General features: G+C 40.7%; 1 protein-coding gene across 9 annotated transcripts in view; it reads left to right on the top strand.

Moving 5' to 3' along the window:
• Positions 1 to 21,730, top strand: part of Dgki (diacylglycerol kinase iota) — a 450,455-nt gene that overhangs the window by 342,893 nt on the left and 85,832 nt on the right. For 8 of the 9 annotated variants that reach the window (XM_075953818.1, XM_075953817.1, XM_075953819.1 and 5 more), the window contains 3 exons: positions 5,585 to 5,664; positions 8,352 to 8,396; positions 20,630 to 20,699. In XM_075953818.1, coding sequence (XP_075809933.1) covers positions 5,585 to 5,664; positions 8,352 to 8,396; positions 20,630 to 20,699 — 195 coding nt within the window. The remainder of the gene's footprint in view (positions 1 to 5,584; positions 5,665 to 8,351; positions 8,397 to 20,629; positions 20,700 to 21,730) is intronic. The other variant, XM_075953814.1, reaches the window with a different exon arrangement.

Genomic DNA, 21,730 nt, shown 5'->3' with positions numbered 1-21,730 from the left:
TATTTTCTGACAATTTCCTTTTTTTCTCATGTTCTTTATACTCCCACATTGGATGTTGGACTTCCTAGTCTTCTACTTTCCTGTCATGTTTTCCATATACATATATTTTGCTTAACTTTTTTCTCAACTTTGCCTCTTGGCCTTTTGACTGAGATCTGTATTTATTCCATAAAATTTTCATTTTCAAAGTATTTGGTATGTCTGGTTATTTTCTGTGTGAGGTCCTGTCACACAGAACTCTTCCTCTTCTTCTAACATTATCAAATCATACTTTGATTTCACGGATGGATTCATTTTCTGAAAACTTTGCAATTTTATTAAAAGGTAATATTTTCAGAGCTTTTTCTTTTTTTAGACTTTGCATTTTATTTTTCATCTTTTATTTTACTCTCCAGCTTTTGTATTAGGTGGATGTCCCGGTTTTCTGATCATATTTTACATTTCTGCTCATTGTTAAAAGTGAGAGACGAGGCTGGAGAGATGGCTCAGTGGTGAAGAAAACTTAGCACTCTTTTGGAGGTTCTGGGTTTGGTTCCCAGTACATACCGTAAGTAGCCTGCAACTTGACCTCCAGAACATCCAATGACCTCCGTTTACCTCTGCAAACACTACTCATATTCATGAATACATACTCATGCAAAGACTTGCAATACTATACATAATTAAAATCAAATAAATATATTTTAAAAATGTGAGTGAGAGACGTTTAGCTGACCAAGAGTGCTGAGATTCTTGGTAAAGGTTTTGGACTTCAAGCTTCTTTACTTGAAGAGGTAAACTGATGCATGAGGACTCCAAGTCAGTGCTGCCATTAGGTTCATGTGAGGAGAGCCCAGCTTCAGCACGCCCTGCCGTGGCCCTTCCCAGCTAAGCCCTGCTTCCTGGAGTAGGTCAGTGCTGAGGGAACGGCTTCACATCTTATTGCTTTTCTTGACTAGGCTTTACAGTCTCACTTGGTTGCCCTAAGTCTGTTCTTTGGATGTTTACAGGCCTTTTCCTCTAATACAGTCCTGAAGAGACAGTACATAGTGTGGATGCAGCCAAGCCCTGTTGTAGGGAACTGTTTGCATGGACTTTGGAGAGTTCTGAGGTGTGGTCTGGTTTGTCCGCAAATTCAGGGCCATAGTGTTCTGGGTGGAAAGAGGAGTCTCCAGCTTTGGGTCACAGGCACTGTACTTTGTTTCAGGATGCCATAGATTCCTAGAGTTCTGATTCTGACACCTCCATCAGGGATCAGCAAAGGTCTATTTACAAAGTAGGAAAGTGACACCTACTCTCACAGTTTTGGAACTTTGTGTTAATGCTGTGCCTGCGGAGGAACATGAAATTCAAGTGTAGGGTTCTTGCCTTGGACTTTAACAGATGTTGGGGGTGGGCCTGCTGCCATATTACCCCATGGGTTTGTCAGATTTCAAAGGAGTCTTTCCTCATGCCAAGACTGTAGATTCCTTGATGCCAGATTTTGGCAAGCCCCGTGAGGGAATGAAGTTCCAGGTCATTGTACTCTGCAAATTGCCAGTTATTCCCCATCTTCTGTGCCTAGCAAGAGGGGTACAGGAACCTCGTTACCCAACACAAAGCACTCTACCTTCAGCTGCCCTATTCCCCCCCAGTTTCTCATGTTCATGGTGGTGGTTAAAGCAAACCCATGGAGGATTCTGTGGTATAAAATGTGTTGATTTGTTTATTTCCTCTTTCCTTCTCTTCCTTTCCTTCTCCTGCTCTTCCCTCTCCTCCCTCTCCTTCCCCTCCCTTTTTCAGAGAGAATTCTAAACTTCTTGGAGCTGAGAGTGTTTTAGATGTGTCGGTGCTTGCACTGGGATTTCATTATGATGTAATGCTTTAGGGTCTCTTGATACTGAGAGAATCTTTTTATAAGATGCTGAAATTTGGAGACCCAAAGCATTCATGTGTGTTTCTTTTATTTCAAATAGCTTCAGATAAAGCCAAAGGCAAGCATGGAAAGTGTCAAATGCCCAGGAGGTGGGAGAAGTTTGGTTGTTGTATATGCTGTTTACCTCTCTGATGTGGGCTTCCGGCAAAAATTAACATTCTTTCTCTGTTTTCTACTGTGCTTTTCATTTTTTTCTTTGATTTTTTTTAAAAAAATTGTTAGAAGATTTTACTTATATAATGAAAAGTAATAGAAGATGAAAGACAACAAGATGTAAATAAGAATTAAACTCAGAGGATACAGCTAAATGTATGAAAATATGCAAAGAATTAAAAATTCTTTCATCAGGGAAGTTTCCCATAATTAAGTCACGGTAACTTATTAACACTTTATTTAGAATCTAAAGATCATTAGATCCAGCTACTTATGAGAAATCTTCAATTCCTGATTGTGTTCAGCAAGAAGTCCTGTTTAAATTTACAGGTGCATCTGTCTCCTGTGAGGGAGGATGCAGGATATGCCTGGGATCCCACCCTTGCATATTCCTGCACATTTCCAATGGTCTGTATCTGCTGTACACTTTCAGGGATAGACTCTGATGCACTCTGACTCAGTCACCAACTTTTGGTCCATTTCTCACTTCCATATTCTCCTTGCTAATACTGTATCCTTTTTCATTTAAAAAAATGAAATTCTACTATAATTCAGTAACATTTTTGAGAAAAAGAAGTAAGTGTGCTGAATCTGTCATTTTACTTAAGAAGGCAGGGTTTTTTTTCTTAGTCTGAAGCTGCAAATTTTAACGAATATATATCCCATTAGTAGACAGAGTCTCTAAAAGGACCAGAAGATTAACCAAGGCAGTTGCAGGGACACTAAGGCTCAGGGTAGAAACATTCTTTCTACTATTCTTAACTAAAATGGAACAAACTTTGGCATGAAGTTCGGCAGCAGGTTATCAATAATACAAAAGGAAGGTGTCAATTTCCCGCAATTTTCTGGTTTTTTTCTTACCAGATAAGTCCTGAATCAAGGTTACTGTGACATTTTTGTGGTACAGTTATTTTGTTTCCCCATTTTTAGAAAGAGTGGAAAGGACTTTGAAACTAAACAGAGCTATAACCATGACGCTCCTGACACTAGCTGACCCTTGTAGTGTAATGACACCATTTTCTCAGGGAAGGTGCCCAGAGGTAGTGAAGGGGAACCAACGGTGGTGCTTCAGTGATTCAGTTTTAAATAGGGCACGACATTTCATCTTCACAAAATTCTGCAAACACCTTTTCTAAACACGGCAGTTTTCCAAACAATGCTATAGGGGATCCAGGAATGTGATAGCAAGAGCAAAGAGCTAAGCATAGCAGTTCTCAAGTCCAAAACAGTGTGGGGAGTAGAGGCCATGGGTGAATGGCTGTGGATATTTCCTCTTGCGTGCTGACTGCCACCGTCCGAGAGTGCACGTGACTGTTGAGTGCAACCATGCAGTGAAGTGGCGAGAGGGGTTATCTTTCTTCTTCTCCAACAGCTAAGTATTCCTTAGTCAAATGCAGTTACTTTCGGTCACCTACTTCAGGAGTAGGCAAAAGCCACCGGTTAGACCTGCAGTGGAAATGAGCTGCACGTCTTGGAAAAACAGCTTGTCTGGTTGTTCCTGCTGGATTCGCAGCCATGTCTTAGTCTAGTTGAAAATGCCTGTAGTTAGGGTACATTGGTTTGTTTATATTCAGACAAGAATAACTCCAGGTATGGATAATTGAAGGAGATGAGAGGTATCAGAAAGAGTATTCTTAATTTCTATCTCCAAATTTACGAAGATAGATAATTATTGATTGAATTTTACTTCTCCACATTTGAAATTTAGAGGAAGTATTCTGTATATTAGTAAGATTTCATGTAAACTGACTGAATTATAGCTATATTCATTTTCCATAACTTTTGACTTACTTCTATACCTAGGACAAAACTTTTAGCTTTCCTTGACCTTCTTCAACTATTAAAATATCATTTAGCTCTTAGCTTGGTGGGTCACCATAATCAAATGTATCTGATAGTATAGCTGACCGCACTTTCCTTCTTTTGTCGTTTGATTGCTTGCTTGTTTTAAAGTAGTGTCTCACTCTGTGGCTCACACCGGGTCTCATTATGTAGTCCCAGCTGGGCTGTAATTTATGACTCAGCCTGTGCAGTGCTGGTGTTACTACACACTCTGCCTGGCGGATCCCCTTAGCGAGTGCCTTTAAGAGGTACTTACTCCTCTTCCTTTCCACTCCCTTCCACAATGCCTGGGTGCCACCCTACAGGTCCTTAATGCTTCACTTTATTGTCAAAAAAAGGAAGCTGTAGTCATCTGAGGTTATTCTCCCAAACAGATGGCATGCAGAGGTAGCTTCACCTTCTGCTTAGCTTTGAGAAGAATAACCAAGAGTGAGTTGAAACTCTACGTGTGTTCTCTATTTCTTTGCTTCTACTTTTGTCTACCCCATAAAAATGGTGTGTGTTGTAAAGGTACACTTTTCTCGTTCACGTTTGAGTGAATGCTAACTCATCATCTTTCTTTTTACACACGTGTTTTGAGTACTCACCATTTCTTGACCATGCATGGAGAGAAAAGATGAAAAAGCTTCATCCTTGATGTGAGAGAATTCATACTCACCCACAGGCTCACATAGTCGAGCATAGTGATGGATGCTCCAAAGATTGATGTATGCAGGACTTGATGAACCTGCAGGAAAGAAGAAGAGGTATTGATCTGTTCTCCCTAGTGGAAATCAGTCCAGGGAATAATGTTGAGAAAGGGGCTACTTATTTTGCTTGGTATCATCCCTGTTTCTCCAGATAAAAGATCAAAGAGGCTTCATGTGATTCAGAGAATACCCTTAGTATAAATTATGTCATAGTTACTATTTATTATTTATTTATTCCTTTACTACTTTGAGAGTTATTCAAGACATTTTTATGTTTAAATGTATATTATCCTGTTATATAAAAACTCATCTTCGTAATTTCATTTGTTAATGATGACTGTGGTGCTCATTCTTTTCAAGTCTTTCATGGATTAAATTTAGTTTAAAGACTTTGGTTTGTAACTACTTATTTTCAAAAATCCTGTCTTCCTATGTCCTCCTGCTTATTCCCTCCTCCTCTCCTTCCTCCTTCAGTTTTAGATTTTTAATTCTGCTGTCACCCATCAGGCAGCAACAGTAGTTGAACAGCTTCAGTTATAGAAATAGCAAGCTATTTCAATGTGCCAAAAGATGAGGCTAGTGTGTTCAGGAGGGGTAAGGGAGAGTGTCCAGAATGCTGAATGATTGCTTTCCCAGGCTATGCCTTCATGCTGCCCACTGCAAATGTGGCTTTTGGTTATCGGCTGGCAGTGAGAAGCTGCCCATTTCTGCACTCCTATTATCATAGCGATATTAGATATTATACTTCATATCAGGGCCACAGAGGAAAAAGCCTGGTGGCAGGGACAACATGAGTTAAACAAGGTAAATCTATGACACCTGCTGGTAAGAAGAAGCTCCCTGAGGCCCCCAAGGAGCTTTATAGAGCATACACTTGCTTCTTTCATGGTTGTATCTAGATTCCCATAACGTTTGTAAGATTTCTTTTTACCCTTGAGAAACATGTTTAAGTCTGTCTAAAGACCAGATATGTTATTTTCGATTTTCTTTTTTCCTTCTCCCTCAGCCATCCCTCTGGGTATTCTCGTTGTTCGTGGAGACTGTGATTTGGAGACCTGCCGTATGTACATAGACCGCCTACAGGAGGTGAGTTGATTTATCTTATTATTTATTCTCTTTAGCTGTTCCCTTAAATAAGAAATTACCAGCTTTATACATATGTGCATATATGTGTGTATGTATATTTAAACTGATGCATAAGAAGAGGAAATGGCATTTGTGGCCTGTTTTTTAAGCATCCACGCTCCCAACTCTACAGTTGGTTTCCTCTGCCGGTTGCTATAGAAGAGGACCTACTGGGTTAGCTACAGGTGCTGATGCCCTGGTGTGCCCCATGTCTACACTGTAGCCTGGAAATTCCACCTACTTGCCAGGTTACATAGCTGTGTGTTTTTAGCTATTCAGAATTTCAAAAGAACTAATAAATAATGAAAGAACCTAGAGTTTTGAGGCTACTTAAAGTTTTGTGTTCAGCATAGACTTCTGTCAGAGACAGCTAGATTTTGTTTTTTTAATGAAACTTCTTCCACGGGAAAGAGTAGCTTCTTATTCATGGACATATATCGGAACCAAATGGATAATTTTCTTACCTGTAAATTTTCCCTTAATGCGGTCTTGTCACCGAAAAACAAAAGGGACAATTTCATATATGAGCTTCCATTGAGTTTGACCTGAGCCAGGAAAGTCAAGAGACCCAAACTCATCATTGCAATTACAGACATGTATACCTGGGTACAGCAGGTGGGGGCAGGCAGCTTTCTCTATCCCTGGAGTGGTGGAAGCTTAAACATTTCTCTCCATCATGGCTTCCAGATGAAGGGCTCCTGTTCACAGTACAGTTCCTTTCTTCCAATGGCCCTGATTGAAATGAAACCGATAGGTGATTTGAAGGGTTCTCCTCGAGCAGTAACCCTGTTCCGTTCCGCACATAATGACCAAATGAGCATAAATGAATTATAAATAAAGCTGGTGTGTAGTTTTTAAATCTTGTTACTTGTGGCCACCTATCTTTGTACATTTTATTATATATCACTAGAAATGGATTTGGGTAGGAAGCACACACGGGTGGCTATAAAAATTAATTTTATCCTTATAATTCTTAAGGGTATAGATATAATTAGGAACCAAAAGGTATTTTGGGATAAATGCCGAAATTTAAATACCAGTATGAATGAGAAAAATCAATACATTTGTAGTTGTGTCGTTAGTGTGGGTGACTACTTAAATAAAACATCTGTGAACTTTTTAGCATACAGTTTGTGTCCTAATCTAAATTTAAAGAACCTGTAGTATCTCAGTTTTTAAAATAATGCTCTATTTTACAATTTTACTGTGGAATGTTATACATTAAACCTTAGTAAAAAAAAAAAAAAACAGAGGGAGAATTTATAGACTGGGGAGCTGACTCAGTAGTTACAAAACATTTGCTGCTCTTCCAAAGGACCATGTTCAGGTCCCAGCATCCATGTTGTATGGCTCTTAACCACTCATAGCGTCAGATATAAGAGATCTGATATCCTTTCTCAAGCACGCACATGCATGCACATACAAACACATACACATAAATGAAGGCGTAAGTCACAAACAATGCCACACCAGTTTGGAATTATGATTAATAGGGTGGTATTTATTTAAAGGGGAAAAAACTTACAGATAACCGTCCCAGACAACAGCCCTCTGCGCAATCAGGAAGGGGTCTAGTTGCCAAAACAGAGCAGGAAGTGAAGAGAATTAGAAGGGAAGTAGCCGCTTTTTTAAAGGGAGAGAGACCACGCCCCAATGGGCTGGTATCTCAGCAGCTATAGGCTGGAGGAGCGGAAGGACCTCCCGCAACCCATAAACACAAATAAAATAAAATCTTCAAAAGTGACTCATAACCGATATTACATCTTTTCAATAAAAAAATTAATACTAAACTAATGCAGCTTTATTCCACAGTGGCAAAATGCATGGCTAATTTGTTGGCTTTGCTGAAAAAAATCAGCTTAATCAAGATATTGGCATGCTTATCACATTAATATTCAACTAAAAGCAGGTTTAGGAGGAAGGCAATGAAAACTGATCTCTATAAGTAAAGAGAAGTTTTAAAGGTGGCTTGGGCACAGAGCCAGGTGGCAAACCCTTGGGGAGGCAGGTGTGAGGACAGAGGTGCCCAGGACTGCCGCATCTGCACAGAGCATCCATGCTCTTTTGCAAGGAGGCCCAAGGCTTGTGGCAGTGGCGACGACTTAACTATAAAACTTTGTAAAAGGGAGTCTGGCTTCAGAATCTGCTGGCCAAAGCCCATTTCCTTTTACATCTGTCAACTTGCACTTCGCGATGACGTGGACGTGGCCAGTGCTTGCTTTTTTCCTGGCTGAGGTTTATGAAAAGTCCTGCTTGCCAAGCATCTTGTAAGTATGTGGTAAAGTATATTCAGTACAAGATAAATTCTAGGCCTTTAAGGTTGCCCATGAAGATTTCTCTGTAAGTCAGAGAGTTTAGATACAAACGAAGCCAGTGTTCCATTTATGCTGACAAAACTATCAGTTGGCCATCACTAACCAATGAATACCCTAAGTTATAACACAAAACGATCCGTCTTCTCATTACCTAAGTTAGTATGCTTTTATTGTTTCTGGCATGAACTTTGTGGGCCAACCTTGATAAGTTAAGAAACTTTTCAGATAAGCATGGTGACATTGAATTGGGAGTTGAGTTGGTGGGAGTGTGGAATAGCTATTCAAGCTAACTATAGGATATGGATTTTTCCCCCTCATTTTTTTTTTCATTAGGACTTGCAGTCAGTTTCTTCTGGGTCACAGAGAGTTCATTACCAGGTAACTTGTAATTGCTTCTACTTGTTTGTTTGTTTGGTTTGTTTTTTGCAGACAGTCGAGTTCCCTCTCTCACTGCATGTGCACTTTAGAGTCCTCATATTATCCAGAGATTGGCTTAATCCATAAAGAGCCCTATGACGTCGTAATTCTGATTATTATGCATTTTCCTGATTTTATACTGTTGTAGTCTAGTGCACATCTAGATTGTAGACATTCTCTCAGATAATTTGGAAAAAATATGATAAAAAGTGAAATGTTTTTAGTTACATACATCTTACATATATATTAGTACAGAAATCTCAACTCAGGCTAGTTTATCAAAGAAAGTACGTATTGGGTCTCATAAGCACAACACTAGATCAAGTGGGTTTTACATATCAGTCAATTAGGGTTCGTGCTCCATTTCCTGCTCATATTTCTGGCTTTCTCTTTTTCTAACAATTTCATCCCTGGAGTAGAGACTATTCTGGTCCCAGGTGGTTTCTGAACCCAGAGAAGAGATGTTCTGCTTGCCATAGTGCTGACCCAAAGTTCTATGCATGTAACGGGCTTCTCCCGTGCTTGTCGGCTGCGTGGAACCTGATAGGTCGCTCTTCAGGCTCTTCTCTTCCTCACGAGGAGAACTTTCAGCTGTCCTCAGCCCCCTGTACTTCGGACTCTTTCCTGCTCTCTGGCCTCCTTGTGCTGCCCACATCTGCTTATTCACCATTTTACAATTCTCTCCAGCTGTGCCTGCATCTTAGAAATCATTGACCCTTCCATGCTAGGAGGGCTGTATGGAAGTCATAACTTTCCAACAACTCCTCCAAATAAGATCTCTGTAGGTAATTTTATGTCTCCATATGACAGGAGACTTAAATGTTGACTTGGTCACAGAATAAGGACATGCCGTGAGAAATGCATTTAATTGTGAGGCGACCACAGAGTGCACATACATGATGGTGTGGCACCAGTAACACCGGGAGATACAATCCCCGGGACCACCATGTGTATACAGCCCTTTGCTGGCCATTGTCATTCAGTGCTGTGGCTGTGCAAGCCCTCGTTCAGCTCACTTGGGCTTAAGTGTCTGTTTCTCTCTACTCAAAATATTCTAGTATACTATCTTTTTATAAGAACAACAATGACTACAGTCTAGAGAAAACCTTGAAATTCGTGGCCTGAGTAGCAGTCTTTCCCTTTTGAGATCCACACCCTCAGCCAAGGCAGCGTTTTTATCTTTAGACTCAGGGGCAGGGGTGGCCTTGGTGGTTTTGTTCGTGTGTTTATGTCTCACACATGTTCTACTATTCCCGAATATTCAGTCACATCTGGCTGTGACTGAAAGCGACGTCACTTAAGGTGGCACTAAGATAATGAAGCAGTGACTCACTCTAGGATGAGTTACATCAACATTTTAAAGGAAAATTTGTCAGCTTTTATAGGCTGGAGCTGGTAGCTAACAGTTGGTGTCAGGAATTACACTGGAGAAAATCTATTGTTTTAACAAAAGTTCAGAGAACAGTGCCAGGTGCCCTTGAGCTGTGTGCTGACTTCTGTGTCTTCCCACAGTGCAGATAAAATACACGGATGTTGGTGCCACTCTTTTTCATGTAGAACATGACAGAACCACCCAATGGGAAGTTTAATACTAACTTTTGTTTCCTACCCCAGAAACTGTAACAGCAGGATATCTGGACTGCCTCAGTGGAGGCGGTGATGTAGGAGAATCAACTATAGGAAACAGGATGCCAAAATGTTTTAAATACTTTCTAATGAATTTTATTATGTATAAGAGGGAGATTGAATAAACATCGATAAATTAGAGCAACTTGGCAGATTCCTGGCAGCCAAGATTCTAGATGGGGTTTAGTTAACTGTTTTTTATTTTTTTTTAAGTCAGGAAAACAAAACAAAAACCCTCAAAGATTTGCATGTGCCCAAGATGCCCCATTAGCGAGACACATGGCAGCTCCTGCAGCTTACATGTCTCTGTTTCCTTGCTTTCATGTTTTCCTTTTCCAAAGCTGCAACTGCCAGCAAAGCATGGGGCTCAGCAATGACACCTTGCATTAACCTAACAAGGCAGCGTGGGCCCTGCGAGAATGCGCCGGCTGTTTATAATCAGCTGCAAGTTCCAGCACACACATCTGGGATGCCAAAATGCAAAAGCCCTTTCACGCTAATGGCATCTTGTGTAATTTCTAACTGCCAAATAGACGGTGGGTAGGTTCCTGTCTTCTTCAGATTGGCAAATAAGCTGGAATTTATAAATAAATTAGACTTTATTTGATAAACAATGCTTCCGGAGGCCATCTGCCATAAGATAGCTCTATTTTTTCTCTCTTTTCAGAATTACTGTCCATTTAAACCCCAAATCATGAAGTGAAGAGGGAATCGATTTTTTTCTGGTATAAGCCGAAACCAGTTTGCAAGTTAGAATTCATTTATCTTAGCCCATAAAAAAGGCAGAGCTTAGGAAGGAACTTCTGTTTGAAGTTCGTTTTCTTTGTATGTCCATGGATGAGTGCCTGAATGTATGTATATGTACAAAGTATGTTCATTGATCATTCAACTGTTGTCATGATTCTTAACTAAGGATGATTTCTGATCCCAATATAAGGCATCTGGAAATGCCTGTAGGTATTTATTGGAATCTATTGAGTGGAAGCCAATGGCATATATATGAATATATATGAATGTAGCACAGCGAAGTCTCCTACAGCAAAGTATTATCTATCCACAAATGTCAGTAGTATAGAGCCCAAGAATCTCTGAGTCATTGTATTTTGTTTGGCACACAATAAGGGTTTGTGGGAGATGTGAAGTCTAGGTAAGGAGAGTAGAAGAAGAAAGAATGAACTGGGAGAAAATGCAGCCAGGAAGAATAAAGACAGCTATAACTATGGCCAGGTGTGTTAAAGAAAGCCAAGGGTACTCACGGTTTAATAAACATTATTATGGATGCCCTAAGTCTCAACATTTCTTCAAGAAGACCTTGGTGGACCCTTGAATATTATCAATTTTCACTTGACAAATTTTAGTGATTATAGCATTCAATACTAAGTACAAAATGTATTAATTCAGGTGATTCCTTTAATTCAGAATCAACTAACTTAAACAAAATCATGAAAAGTTCAGGAAAATAGGCGGAACTGGGAAACAGTATATTAAGTAAGATAACACATGCCCAGAGAGACAAATACTGTTTGTTCTTCCTCAAAGGTAGATCTTATTTTCTCATTGCTAAAGCAGTGTTCCTGGGCAGCAGTAAACATGGTTAAAGGCCAGGAAACTAGAAATGGGTGTGGGGGCAATTCTAGGGGGTAAGGGAGTGGAGGAAACAATAGAACAAAGTGGAACAAAATAGAACCCTGAGGCCGAAAGGGTCCAGTGGGGACTAGGAGAATCGGGAGATGAGACGGGAGGGGGGCTGGGAGAATCAACCAAAATTTAAAAGACATAAATTTAAAATGTTTCTAAAGAGAAAAAGTGAATGTCTCGATGCACAGAGAGCAACGAGTGGGTGGGTAAGAGATGTTTAAGAGAAAGGTGTTCTTGGACTGGACCTTATTAAACAAGGCAGTGATTCCCGGCTCAGATGACTTCTGTTCGGTTTTTATGAAAGACACATTCCATTCACACTGAAGGTATAGTTAGATGCTAGGTGACTATTGCCTAATTGGATAACCTACTGGAGTGTATAACAGGGATGCTGTGTGCATTAGTTATGCATAATTGAATATAAATTAAGAGCAGTTTTTGCATATGCTTGCCAAGTGGTGGTTCAGAGAAGAACTATATTAATTATATCTAATTAATTCTAGGTGGCTTTCAGAAACACATGAACACACATGCTTTTCTATGACATTAAATCCTGCCTGAGAACTAATACCTAGCCCCAGAGAATTGCTTTTTTCTCTTCTTTATTTTTCCTTTTGCTCGAATTGGAGTCATTGTTCACATTGCATGGGTGGATAGCCCTCAATCCAGGATTCTTGTCTGCCAGGCACTTGGTGAGGTAGTTACCTGATGGAAATGCATTGCCCACAATGCGCTGATCATGAGAGCTGCATTAGCCAAGGCTGCAGTTTATTCAGGGTTCTCCCTCTTCTAGCATTACTATCACTCACACATAGTCCGATGATCTTCTCGAAGGCATGTACATCATTTACTGAAAACATCCAATAAAGTATGTTTCAGGACCGTGGCTTAAGTTGTAAATTCCTCTTTAGCAACAGGCTTTCCTCCTTCTTTAACCCTCCAATTTATATTTGTCTTTGATATCAACAAGGTTCATTTGATAGTTCCCTGAGCCTTCCTAAGTGAGCCATACATATTGGGCAGTCTACAACGCTTTATAATCTTGGCGTCTGTTAGTCTGCAGATTGCACACACAGCAAGAATTGGGCTTAGCTTTTTGCCTCCCTCCCTCCTGTAGTCCTTTGGATAGCACTTCGTTGGTGTGATGTCTTCTGTAGCTTTCCCTCTGTCTACATAGGCTTAAACCCACTAGGTGGATGCATAAATATACATATGCAAGTTTGTTGTTGAAAGAAAATAAATTTACATTCCTTGAGCACTCACTATGCATATTATACCACAACTATTTTTTCAGATGACATACTTTTCATAATAGTGTACCATTGCTGTTAGGCCTTGCTAATAAATGAACTTCTAGCTCATTCTTTTCTTTTCATCATGTTTTTTCACCCTCTCTGGATAAACATTTAGGTGATAGACAGTTGTCACATTGTTTTGTGGAAATATTATGGTAAATATCAAGATTGACATATAGCCAAATCACATGTTAAAAACTTGCTAAAATTGACCATACTTGTACAGGGCCTAAGCAGAATACAAGTACAGTACGTATCCAGAAAGTATAGTGGACAGAACTTTCTTTCAGTGAGTGTGGTCAGTTCCTTGCATCTGGGAATGTTTCCCCTATGAGCCTATTGATCACCATATTCTATGGAACTCTCAAGCAGCAGGGTCCATGGAGGAGGAAGTGGACAGGGAAGATGACCGCAGAATTTTAGAGGGAAGGCTCTTACCAGGAGTGATTTGTCTGACAAGAAGCAAGGAAGATTAAGTTGACTGTTGATAATGGTTGAATATCTGGTAAAACTTTAGATGGTAGTAGAAGGAAGATCTTCATACCCATCAGGCTCCTTCTAGATTTTTTTTTTGTCTTCCAGATTTTGCTTTAGCTGTCTAGGGAGTTCTCTTTTACATGCGACATTTTCCAAGTCTCCTTCAAAACCTCAAATAGCTCTATGTCCCCAGGAAGCTAAAAAGTACCTTGTAAGATCCCAGACTCTAAAGCAAAAGAGGTCTGTAGTCGCCATCACTTGCTAAGTAGAGAACTGTCAGTAGTTTAATTAAATTATCCCAAGAGTAATTCTTGACATGTTTCATTTCTTCACACCGTGGTTCTTCATGGCTGCTCTGACCTTGTGTGCAAATGGAGGTTCAGAAAGAGTGGCAGTGTGAAGTCAGGGGAAGCAGGTGGGGGCAAGTTTGCGACAACTTCTCCATAACAAAGGAACACCCTGCACATGAGCCTAGGGTCATGGCTGCAGGAACAACCATTTTAATGAGATTTACCTATATTTCCAAATAAAACCAAATCTGTGAGCAGATAAGTAAATCCAGGTAGGGTGGTTTTTTAAGACTTAAAGATTCAAATTGTGAATTTTGTTAATTACACATATTGCTGAGAGATCATTTCCCCATTATAAAATATTTATCACATGGACCAATAATAACCCTGAATAGCCTCCATTTTATTTCATTTATAGTCATCAAAGGATATATATGTAAAGCCAGGTTTGTGTAAAATTAAAAGAAAAGTAATCAGGGGAAGTGGGGAAGGAATGGCTCGCAATTCAAAAAAGAAGATAAGTTACCAGCCTCTGAAATTCTCCACAGATTATTGGATATTTTCTAGATGGCTGTTGTGTTCCTCCTTTCAGTCCTAGGTAATGGAGTTGAGTCAGTGCATCAGCTGTAGGTAGAAGACAAAGAGAAGAGGAACAAAGGAGAGAGAAAGTCAACAGCCGCCTGTTCTCCTTGACATCTTGTCAGCGAGCTCAGTAGAACTGGGCCAGATGGTTTAGGATGGTGTCTGTTGGCACGGCCCAGTCACCCATCTGCACCAGAGCTATTTGAAGCCTGCTGCCTCAGACCAAAGACTTGAGCCATGCATTTCATCCTCGGAAGGGAAGGGCTTTATGAAATGTGAGCTAAGCCTTTTGTTTCACTCATAATTTATGTCCTCTGCTGACTCTTGATTCTTTTGGCCGCAGATTTAAAAAATCGTTCCCCCGAAATTGGTGGCTTTGTAGCAATAGCCAGGAAATAAGTTCAAACCGTAATTAAAATGGCCTTGCTTTTGGAAAAGAAATTGAAACTTGGCATATTGGGTACACAGGAATTCCTGAAGTGGATACAGACAGGAATGAGGGGAGCGCCAGGTGGGTGAGGGGGTCACCCTGTTAAAGACAGTGTGCCAAGCTCCACTCTACAGCCTCTGGATAACATGTCTTGAATTTTGCTGGATTTAATTACTAAACATTTAAAAAATCAATCACCACAACAATCATGTTACAGCTGTGTAACAACTGGCTAACCATGTTAGCACACGAGAATTTGATTTTTGTGAAAATAATCACCCAGCAAGCAGAATTATGAGTGATGGGGAAGAGGAAGAGTTAGTGGTGTTCAGAAAAGCATTGCTGTCAGTAATAGGTGATATTTGTCATGGAGATTAATGCCTCCCCCCTTTTTGGAGTAATTCACATTTGTTCTCATAAAGAACAAAGAACTGTGAGGTCGCTGGGTAAGATAAGCCTTGTAAGAATCAAGCCAACAAGCAGCATGATTTCAGTCTTTGTCTGATGCCGTTCTTCATTCAGGTCTTCTCCTAGGCATTTCTTGCTTTTCCTTGAATCTTTTCTCATCTGAGATTGATGTCCCTGGGGCATCAGTGTGCCAAGGCAGCACCATGTACAGGGTCTGGTTGGGAGTATAACCAGTGTCCCATGAGCTCCTCATGTGACAAAAGGTGAAATTGCCCTAGGCAACAGGATTTTATTTCTTTTCTCTGGGCATCGATGGCTTCAGATGTTTGCAAGTACATATGAGCGCGGAGCTGACGACAATCAAACGTTTTACACAATTCATTTAATTCTCCGTAATACTTCAGGATTAAATGCTACCAGGGCCATTGCACAAACATTTAAGAAAAAAAGCATTTAAGACACATACTAGCTAAGAGTCCTCTCCAAATACTCTCAGCTGGTGGTTGGTGGGGCTGGGATTGGTCAAACCCTCACAGCTGGCATTCTGGAGACCAGGGTTCTGATTCTCTGGTCTTGCTACTTAACTGAAGCCGGATCATGGACGGTCTCTTGCCTTTCTCTCTCTCTCCTTGTTCATCTCCCTGTGACATTTTTTTTAATTTATTTATTTATTAAAGATTTCTGTCTCTTCCCGCCACCGCCTCCCATTTCCCTCCCCCTCCCCCAATTAAGTCTCCCCCCAGCCCGAAAAGCAATCAGGGTTCCCTGTCCTGTGGGAAGTCCAGGGAACCCCCACCTCCATCCAGGTCTAGTAAGTTGAGCATCCAACCTGCCTAGGCTCCCACAAAGCCAGTGCGTGCAGTAGGATCAGAAACCCATTGCCATTGTTCTTGAGTTCTCAGTAGTCCTCATTGTCCGCTATGTTCAGAGAGGCCGGTTTTATCCCCGGCTTTTCCAGACCCAGGCCAGCTGGCCTTGGTGAGTTCCCAATAGAACATCCCCATTGTTTCAGTGTGTGGGAAAATGCAAATCAAGACAACTTTAAGATACCATCTTACACCTGTCAGAATGGCTAAAACCAAAAATACCAATGATAGCCTTTGTTGGAGAGGGTGTGGAGAAAGGGGTACACTCATCCATTGCTGGTGGGAATGCAAACTTGTGCAACCACTTTGGAAGGCAGTATGGCGGTTTATCAGGAAATTTGGGATCAACTTACCCTTGGACCCAGCAATACCACTCTTGGGAATATACCCAAGAGAGGCCTTATCATACAACAAAAGTATATGCTCTACAATGTTCATAGCAGCATTGTTTGTGATAGCCAGAACCTGGAAACAACCTAGATGCCCTTCAATGGAAGAATGGATGAAGAAAGTATGGAATTTATACATATTAGAGTACTACTCAGCAATAAAAAACAAGGACTTCATGAATTTTGCATACAAATGGATGGAAATAGAAAACACTATCCTGAGTGAGGTAAGCCAGACCCAAAAAGAGGAACATGGGATGTACTCACTCATATTTGGTTTCTAGCCATAAACCAAGGACATTGAGCTTATAATTAGTGATCCTAGAGAAGCTAAATAAGGAGAACCCAAAGAAAAACATATAGGCATCCTCCTGAATATTAACCTTCAGCAAGCGATGAACGAGACAGAGACCCAAATTGGAGCACAGGACTGAAATCTCAAGGTCCAAATCAGGAGCAGAAGGAGAGAGAGCACGAGCATGGAACTCCCTGTGACATTTAAATACCCCAAAGACAGAAATTTTTTTTGTTTCATTAACTCTTTTACAATAATGATGATAATGATGGTGGTTTCATATAGCTTTTCGAAAGCAGTGTTCTCCACCATAAATAATTTTTTCTCAGTCATTCAACTCAAATAAATGCCAGTGACCACCACCCCAGGTTTCCCTTGGTTAATGAGAAGTTGCCCCAGCACCTATACATTTTGTCACTGTTTTTCTGTTTATAGGATGTTGGTTGATCGCCTGCATATGTTTTATATTTTGTTGGTCCACTACATTGAAACATTATTTTTTACACAATTCAAGGCAAGTTCCAACTTTTGTTGTCTCAGTGTGTCAAGGACAGAATTTTGTTGAGATTTCATGGCTTTGTTTGTTTGTTGTTTACATTTTTTATTGACCCAGGGTCTCATGTAGCCTAGGATGGTTTTAACTCACTACATAAAACTCTAGCTGACCTTGAACTTCTGATCCTCCTGCCTCCATCTTCCAAGTGTTTGGATTACCATCATATACTAGCACTCCCAGTTATAAGACTTTATAACTCTACACATTTTTTTGTATCTGTAAGTTTTTCTCTGTGTGTATATGGCATATCTATGAGTGTGCACATGTGTGTGTGTGTGTGCAGGTATGATTCCTTTGTAGTCATATGTGTAGGCCAGAGAATGATGGCAGGATGTCTTCCTCTATCACTTCTTCATCCTAATTTTTGAAGGAGGGTTTTCTTAAGGCTCTAAATACAAATAGATTGCAGGGACTGTGATGAGAATGCGTGAAGAGGCCATTGACTCTTTCTAGGACAGAAACTGACTCAAGTTCCCACTAAGGGAATAGCCACAACCTTGAATTCCCTTCAGCTTTGAAGCAGCAGTTCCTGCTTTTTATTCCTGGGATATTTTAAGGTGTTTCTACTGATCTAGTTATTCTTATTGTGTTGAGTTTCTTCCTACATAAATTTTGGATTGTTTAATAGGAATTTTAGATTATTTTAGCCTTGCAGGAATCTGAGATTACTCTGATAGTCTGTAGAAAATTGAGTTCATCTCTCCTGGAAAATGCATGTGCACATGGTCCTATCAAATTAGCACAAAATTTTCATAAGCATTCTTACGTGTATTTAGTGTGTAGTCGGGGAGGGGAGCACATTGCATATCCTTATATTTTAAAAATAAAAGTCAAGTGCATCAATTCTCATTCTGTTGAATGTTATTTACAAAAATAGTATTACGATTCAGAAAGCACGCTGGGTATCTGAGCCACTCTATTCTTTGAGGAGACAGTTATCTTTGCTTAATGTCTTTATTAGTTTTTCACAGCTACCCATAAACATTTCAAATCATTTCAGATTTCTTGGCATATAGTCATCTTTTTTTCTTTTACCAAAACTTACGAGGTGTTGGTGGCCTAACACATTTTATAAAAATATATTAAAGACCTTAAGTTTCTTTAGATCCAGATAGCACGTGTCAAAATACAATTCTCAAAGCATTAAGCATAGTTCTCATAAACATAGATACTGAACAAATGCTGAGATTTCACTTAGCTCAGCCAGCAAGTTGACAAAGCCGGCTCAAAATCTGCTTCTATAGGTTTAGCAAATCAGATGCATAAAGATATATTTTTTTGTGACAGCCCAAAGGGAGGCCAATCGTTCCTCTATCAATCTTTGATTTGTACAATCTATTTGAGCGGAACACTCCATCTAGATACGTTTTCTAGTGGTAAGACTTTTGTTCAGCTAAGACCCTCTTCATCACGCACCAGATTCATCCAAACAACATGTTAAACAGATTGTGCCCCTCCCCCCGCAGTTTTCTGCAGAGCTGCGGCCTCTATACTAACAGCCATCCACTGGTGCTTCTTGCTGTTCCTAACTCAGGAGGAAGTCTGGATGGCTTCTGATTGGCTCTCATCATTTCTCCTGTGCTATTTCCCTTTTCCTTCCTTGTCTCATCAGTATACACCAGGCTAGCCACACACATGGCTTCCACTGCCAAGTCTACCTTATATTCAGCATATCTGCATTCTGTAGGTATTCCCTGTACTAGAAACTTTTTAAAAATTGTCAATAGCAGTCAAGGTCCCTGTGTCTTCCCACGGAGAGCTGGTCATCCTTACTTGTGCCGTTTCTGTCAATGAGTTCACTTTTACTCCAGCCGGTATTAGACGGCTCTGAGTCGTGTTGTTGAAAACAATAAACACCCCTCCCCAGGAATCATCAGTGGGGTGCATCTCAACTTTTGCACATTTGGAAACACGAGGAGTCAATCCTCCCTCTTCCACCTTCCAGGCTCCAGTGTGCTCTTCTGTCCTTGTAGTTTAATCTCCACCTGGAAGACACCAACAGATGTCATCCTTGCTAATGGACTAAAGATAAACAAAGAACTCCAGGCAGTCAAAGAACACCGAGGGCCTAAAAATAGTCTACCCTGGGTATCAGCCCCCAGACTGGTTATCTACCACCTAATGGTTGTCTCTGAAATTATATACCTACAAGTAACATGGTGTGCTTGTTAGAAAAAGAGGCTAGAGGCCATGAATTAGAGAGAGAGCAGAGAGGGGAGTACATTGGAGTAGTTGGGGGGGAGTAAAGAGAAAAGGGAAATGATGTTATTATCTTTTAATTTTGAAAAATAAAAAAAAAGTAAAGAAAGCAAGTCCTTCAAAGACTCAGAATATTAACTCAGGTAGTGAGGGGGTGTTCTTGGCACTCTCTGGGAAGATTCTGAAAGATTTAGTTCTAGGGATGATCCAATGTGTACCTGGGAGTTGAAAGTGAGAGGGACAGGCTGCATGTTCCGGGAGTTTGGCAGGACATCAGAAGATGAAGTAGGATCGGTTGAGGGACCCTTGCCTTTAGAGAGAGGAAACTGACGCAGAGAGAATGACTTGGGTTCAAGAGTAGCAGAGTGGATTTTAATAATGTTCCAGAGAGGAAGTTTCTTGGGAAGATGGAGATAACTACAAAATGTTAAATTTTGGAGAGGAATTGTTTTCATCTCAAGCTAGAGGACAGAATGCATTTATATGAGATGGCCTCTGGCTCAAGTAAGATTCAGTATTGGCTATCTTTGAAGTGAGAAGCCCAGAGAATACTCAGGTAGAGGTGCGCATTGCTAGTGGCTCAGTGGGGGACAGATGAGTTTCCAAAAGGACAGCCTGACACAGTGATTCTTTCCTTTCCTACATCCTGCAATCTTGGATGGGCGGGGCTGAAGACAGAAGCAGACTCAACACAGCATGAACTTGGATTCTTCTCTGTGTAGTACTTGTCCCCAAGTCTCCTGTAGATCTAGCACTACCTATACATGGCTTCTCTTGTCTCTTCCACGCTCTGAGTCCTGTCTGACTGGTGGAGAAAGTTCAAACCTTTCCCATTTTATCTGTGTTCATCCTTTTACTGACATAGGGAAGGAAATGTAAGTCGCAGGTAGCTTCTCCACTTCCCTAAGGGCCGGAAAGTAATGCACCTTCTCCAACTGAAGTGAGCGTCTGCATAGGTCCTTTCTCAATATTGGATGCAACCATGGAATCTCTCCTGGAAGGGTTGTGAGGGAGTTTGTTCTTTGCTCTGGTAGTGCCCTGAGAAAAGACTGCTCACTCCCAGTCTGTGACGAAGGAAGAGGAGGGAGGGCAGCCCTTTTGTCATTCAACTGGAGCCATGAGAACTTGTACATCTCTTTCTAGGACCAAGAAACCTCCTTCCCCAGGGCGCTCTCAGCTCAGAGGCTGTCCCCTCGGTGGTGCTTCCTAGATGGTGAGTGTTTGGGGACCTGCCTGGGACTGGGCTGGGGAGGCAGCAGGACAAGGTGTGACTGCCACAGCAGCTTCTCACAAAGTTGGTTTCCAAAGCCTGGCTGTCATTGGCATTTACATTCCAATGATGTAGACTTGCGGATATCCTTGGGCCTTTCCTGAAGTCATTTCCCTCAAAGCACCTCAGCATCAACTTGTTTAAACTGACATTTTCCATTTTACCACTTTATCATTTTCCATTATCTTTTTCCTAATCGTCTTGAGTGCCTAACCCCAGATTAGTGTGGGCCAGAAACTACAGTCTGTAATCACAAAATAGGCACTCATTCCTGAATTATCTCCATGCCTTGGAGTGTTCATATTAGTTTTATAAGGCTGCATGCATTTGTGGGAAGCTGGAAGTTTCACTTGCATCTGTTAACTTTTCTGCTGAATGTGACATATTGCACACATAATGGGGTTAGTTACTGTGTGATTGTTTGAGGAGTCCGCTTGCCATCTCATGCATTTCCACTTCCCTAGATGTTGTGGAATTTCAATTTCCCACCTAATTATCTATGCTGCAATACATCTTCATCTCTATACATTCTTGCTACCATCCACTGTAGCTAGCTGACGTTTCTGTTGTCTGCATGAAGATATAGTTTCCTTGAAGATGGCCTTCTGTATACTAGTGTGTCCATCTGAGAGGTTGCTGATGGGGGGAGGGAGTTGAGGGTAAATGGATATGGATTAGTTGTAGAGAGGGGCACTTTGTATCAACCAAATCCAGCACACATCAATCAGGATATAGCTTTCATTCCCAACTCATCTGACTGAAGACTTCCTTCCAATTCCTGTTAATCCATAGCAGTGGGAAATACAATCATTTCTCACTCCCAAAGGCACAAGGAGTTAGTATGTATCTAAGAAAATCAAGAAAATATTTACACAAGTCATTATGTTCCACATATATGCTTAGATAAAATTGTATTATGGATAATGGTTTTAACTATGAAACTGTCTTTGCTATATGAGACTTGTATTGTAAAC

The sequence above is a fragment of the Microtus pennsylvanicus genome, chromosome 19, assembly GCF_037038515.1.
Source record: "Microtus pennsylvanicus isolate mMicPen1 chromosome 19, mMicPen1.hap1, whole genome shotgun sequence".
NCBI classification, from domain to species: domain Eukaryota; kingdom Metazoa; phylum Chordata; class Mammalia; order Rodentia; family Cricetidae; genus Microtus; species Microtus pennsylvanicus.
Note: the sequence above shows the minus strand (reverse complement) of the source record. Positions and strands in the feature narration are given on the sequence as shown.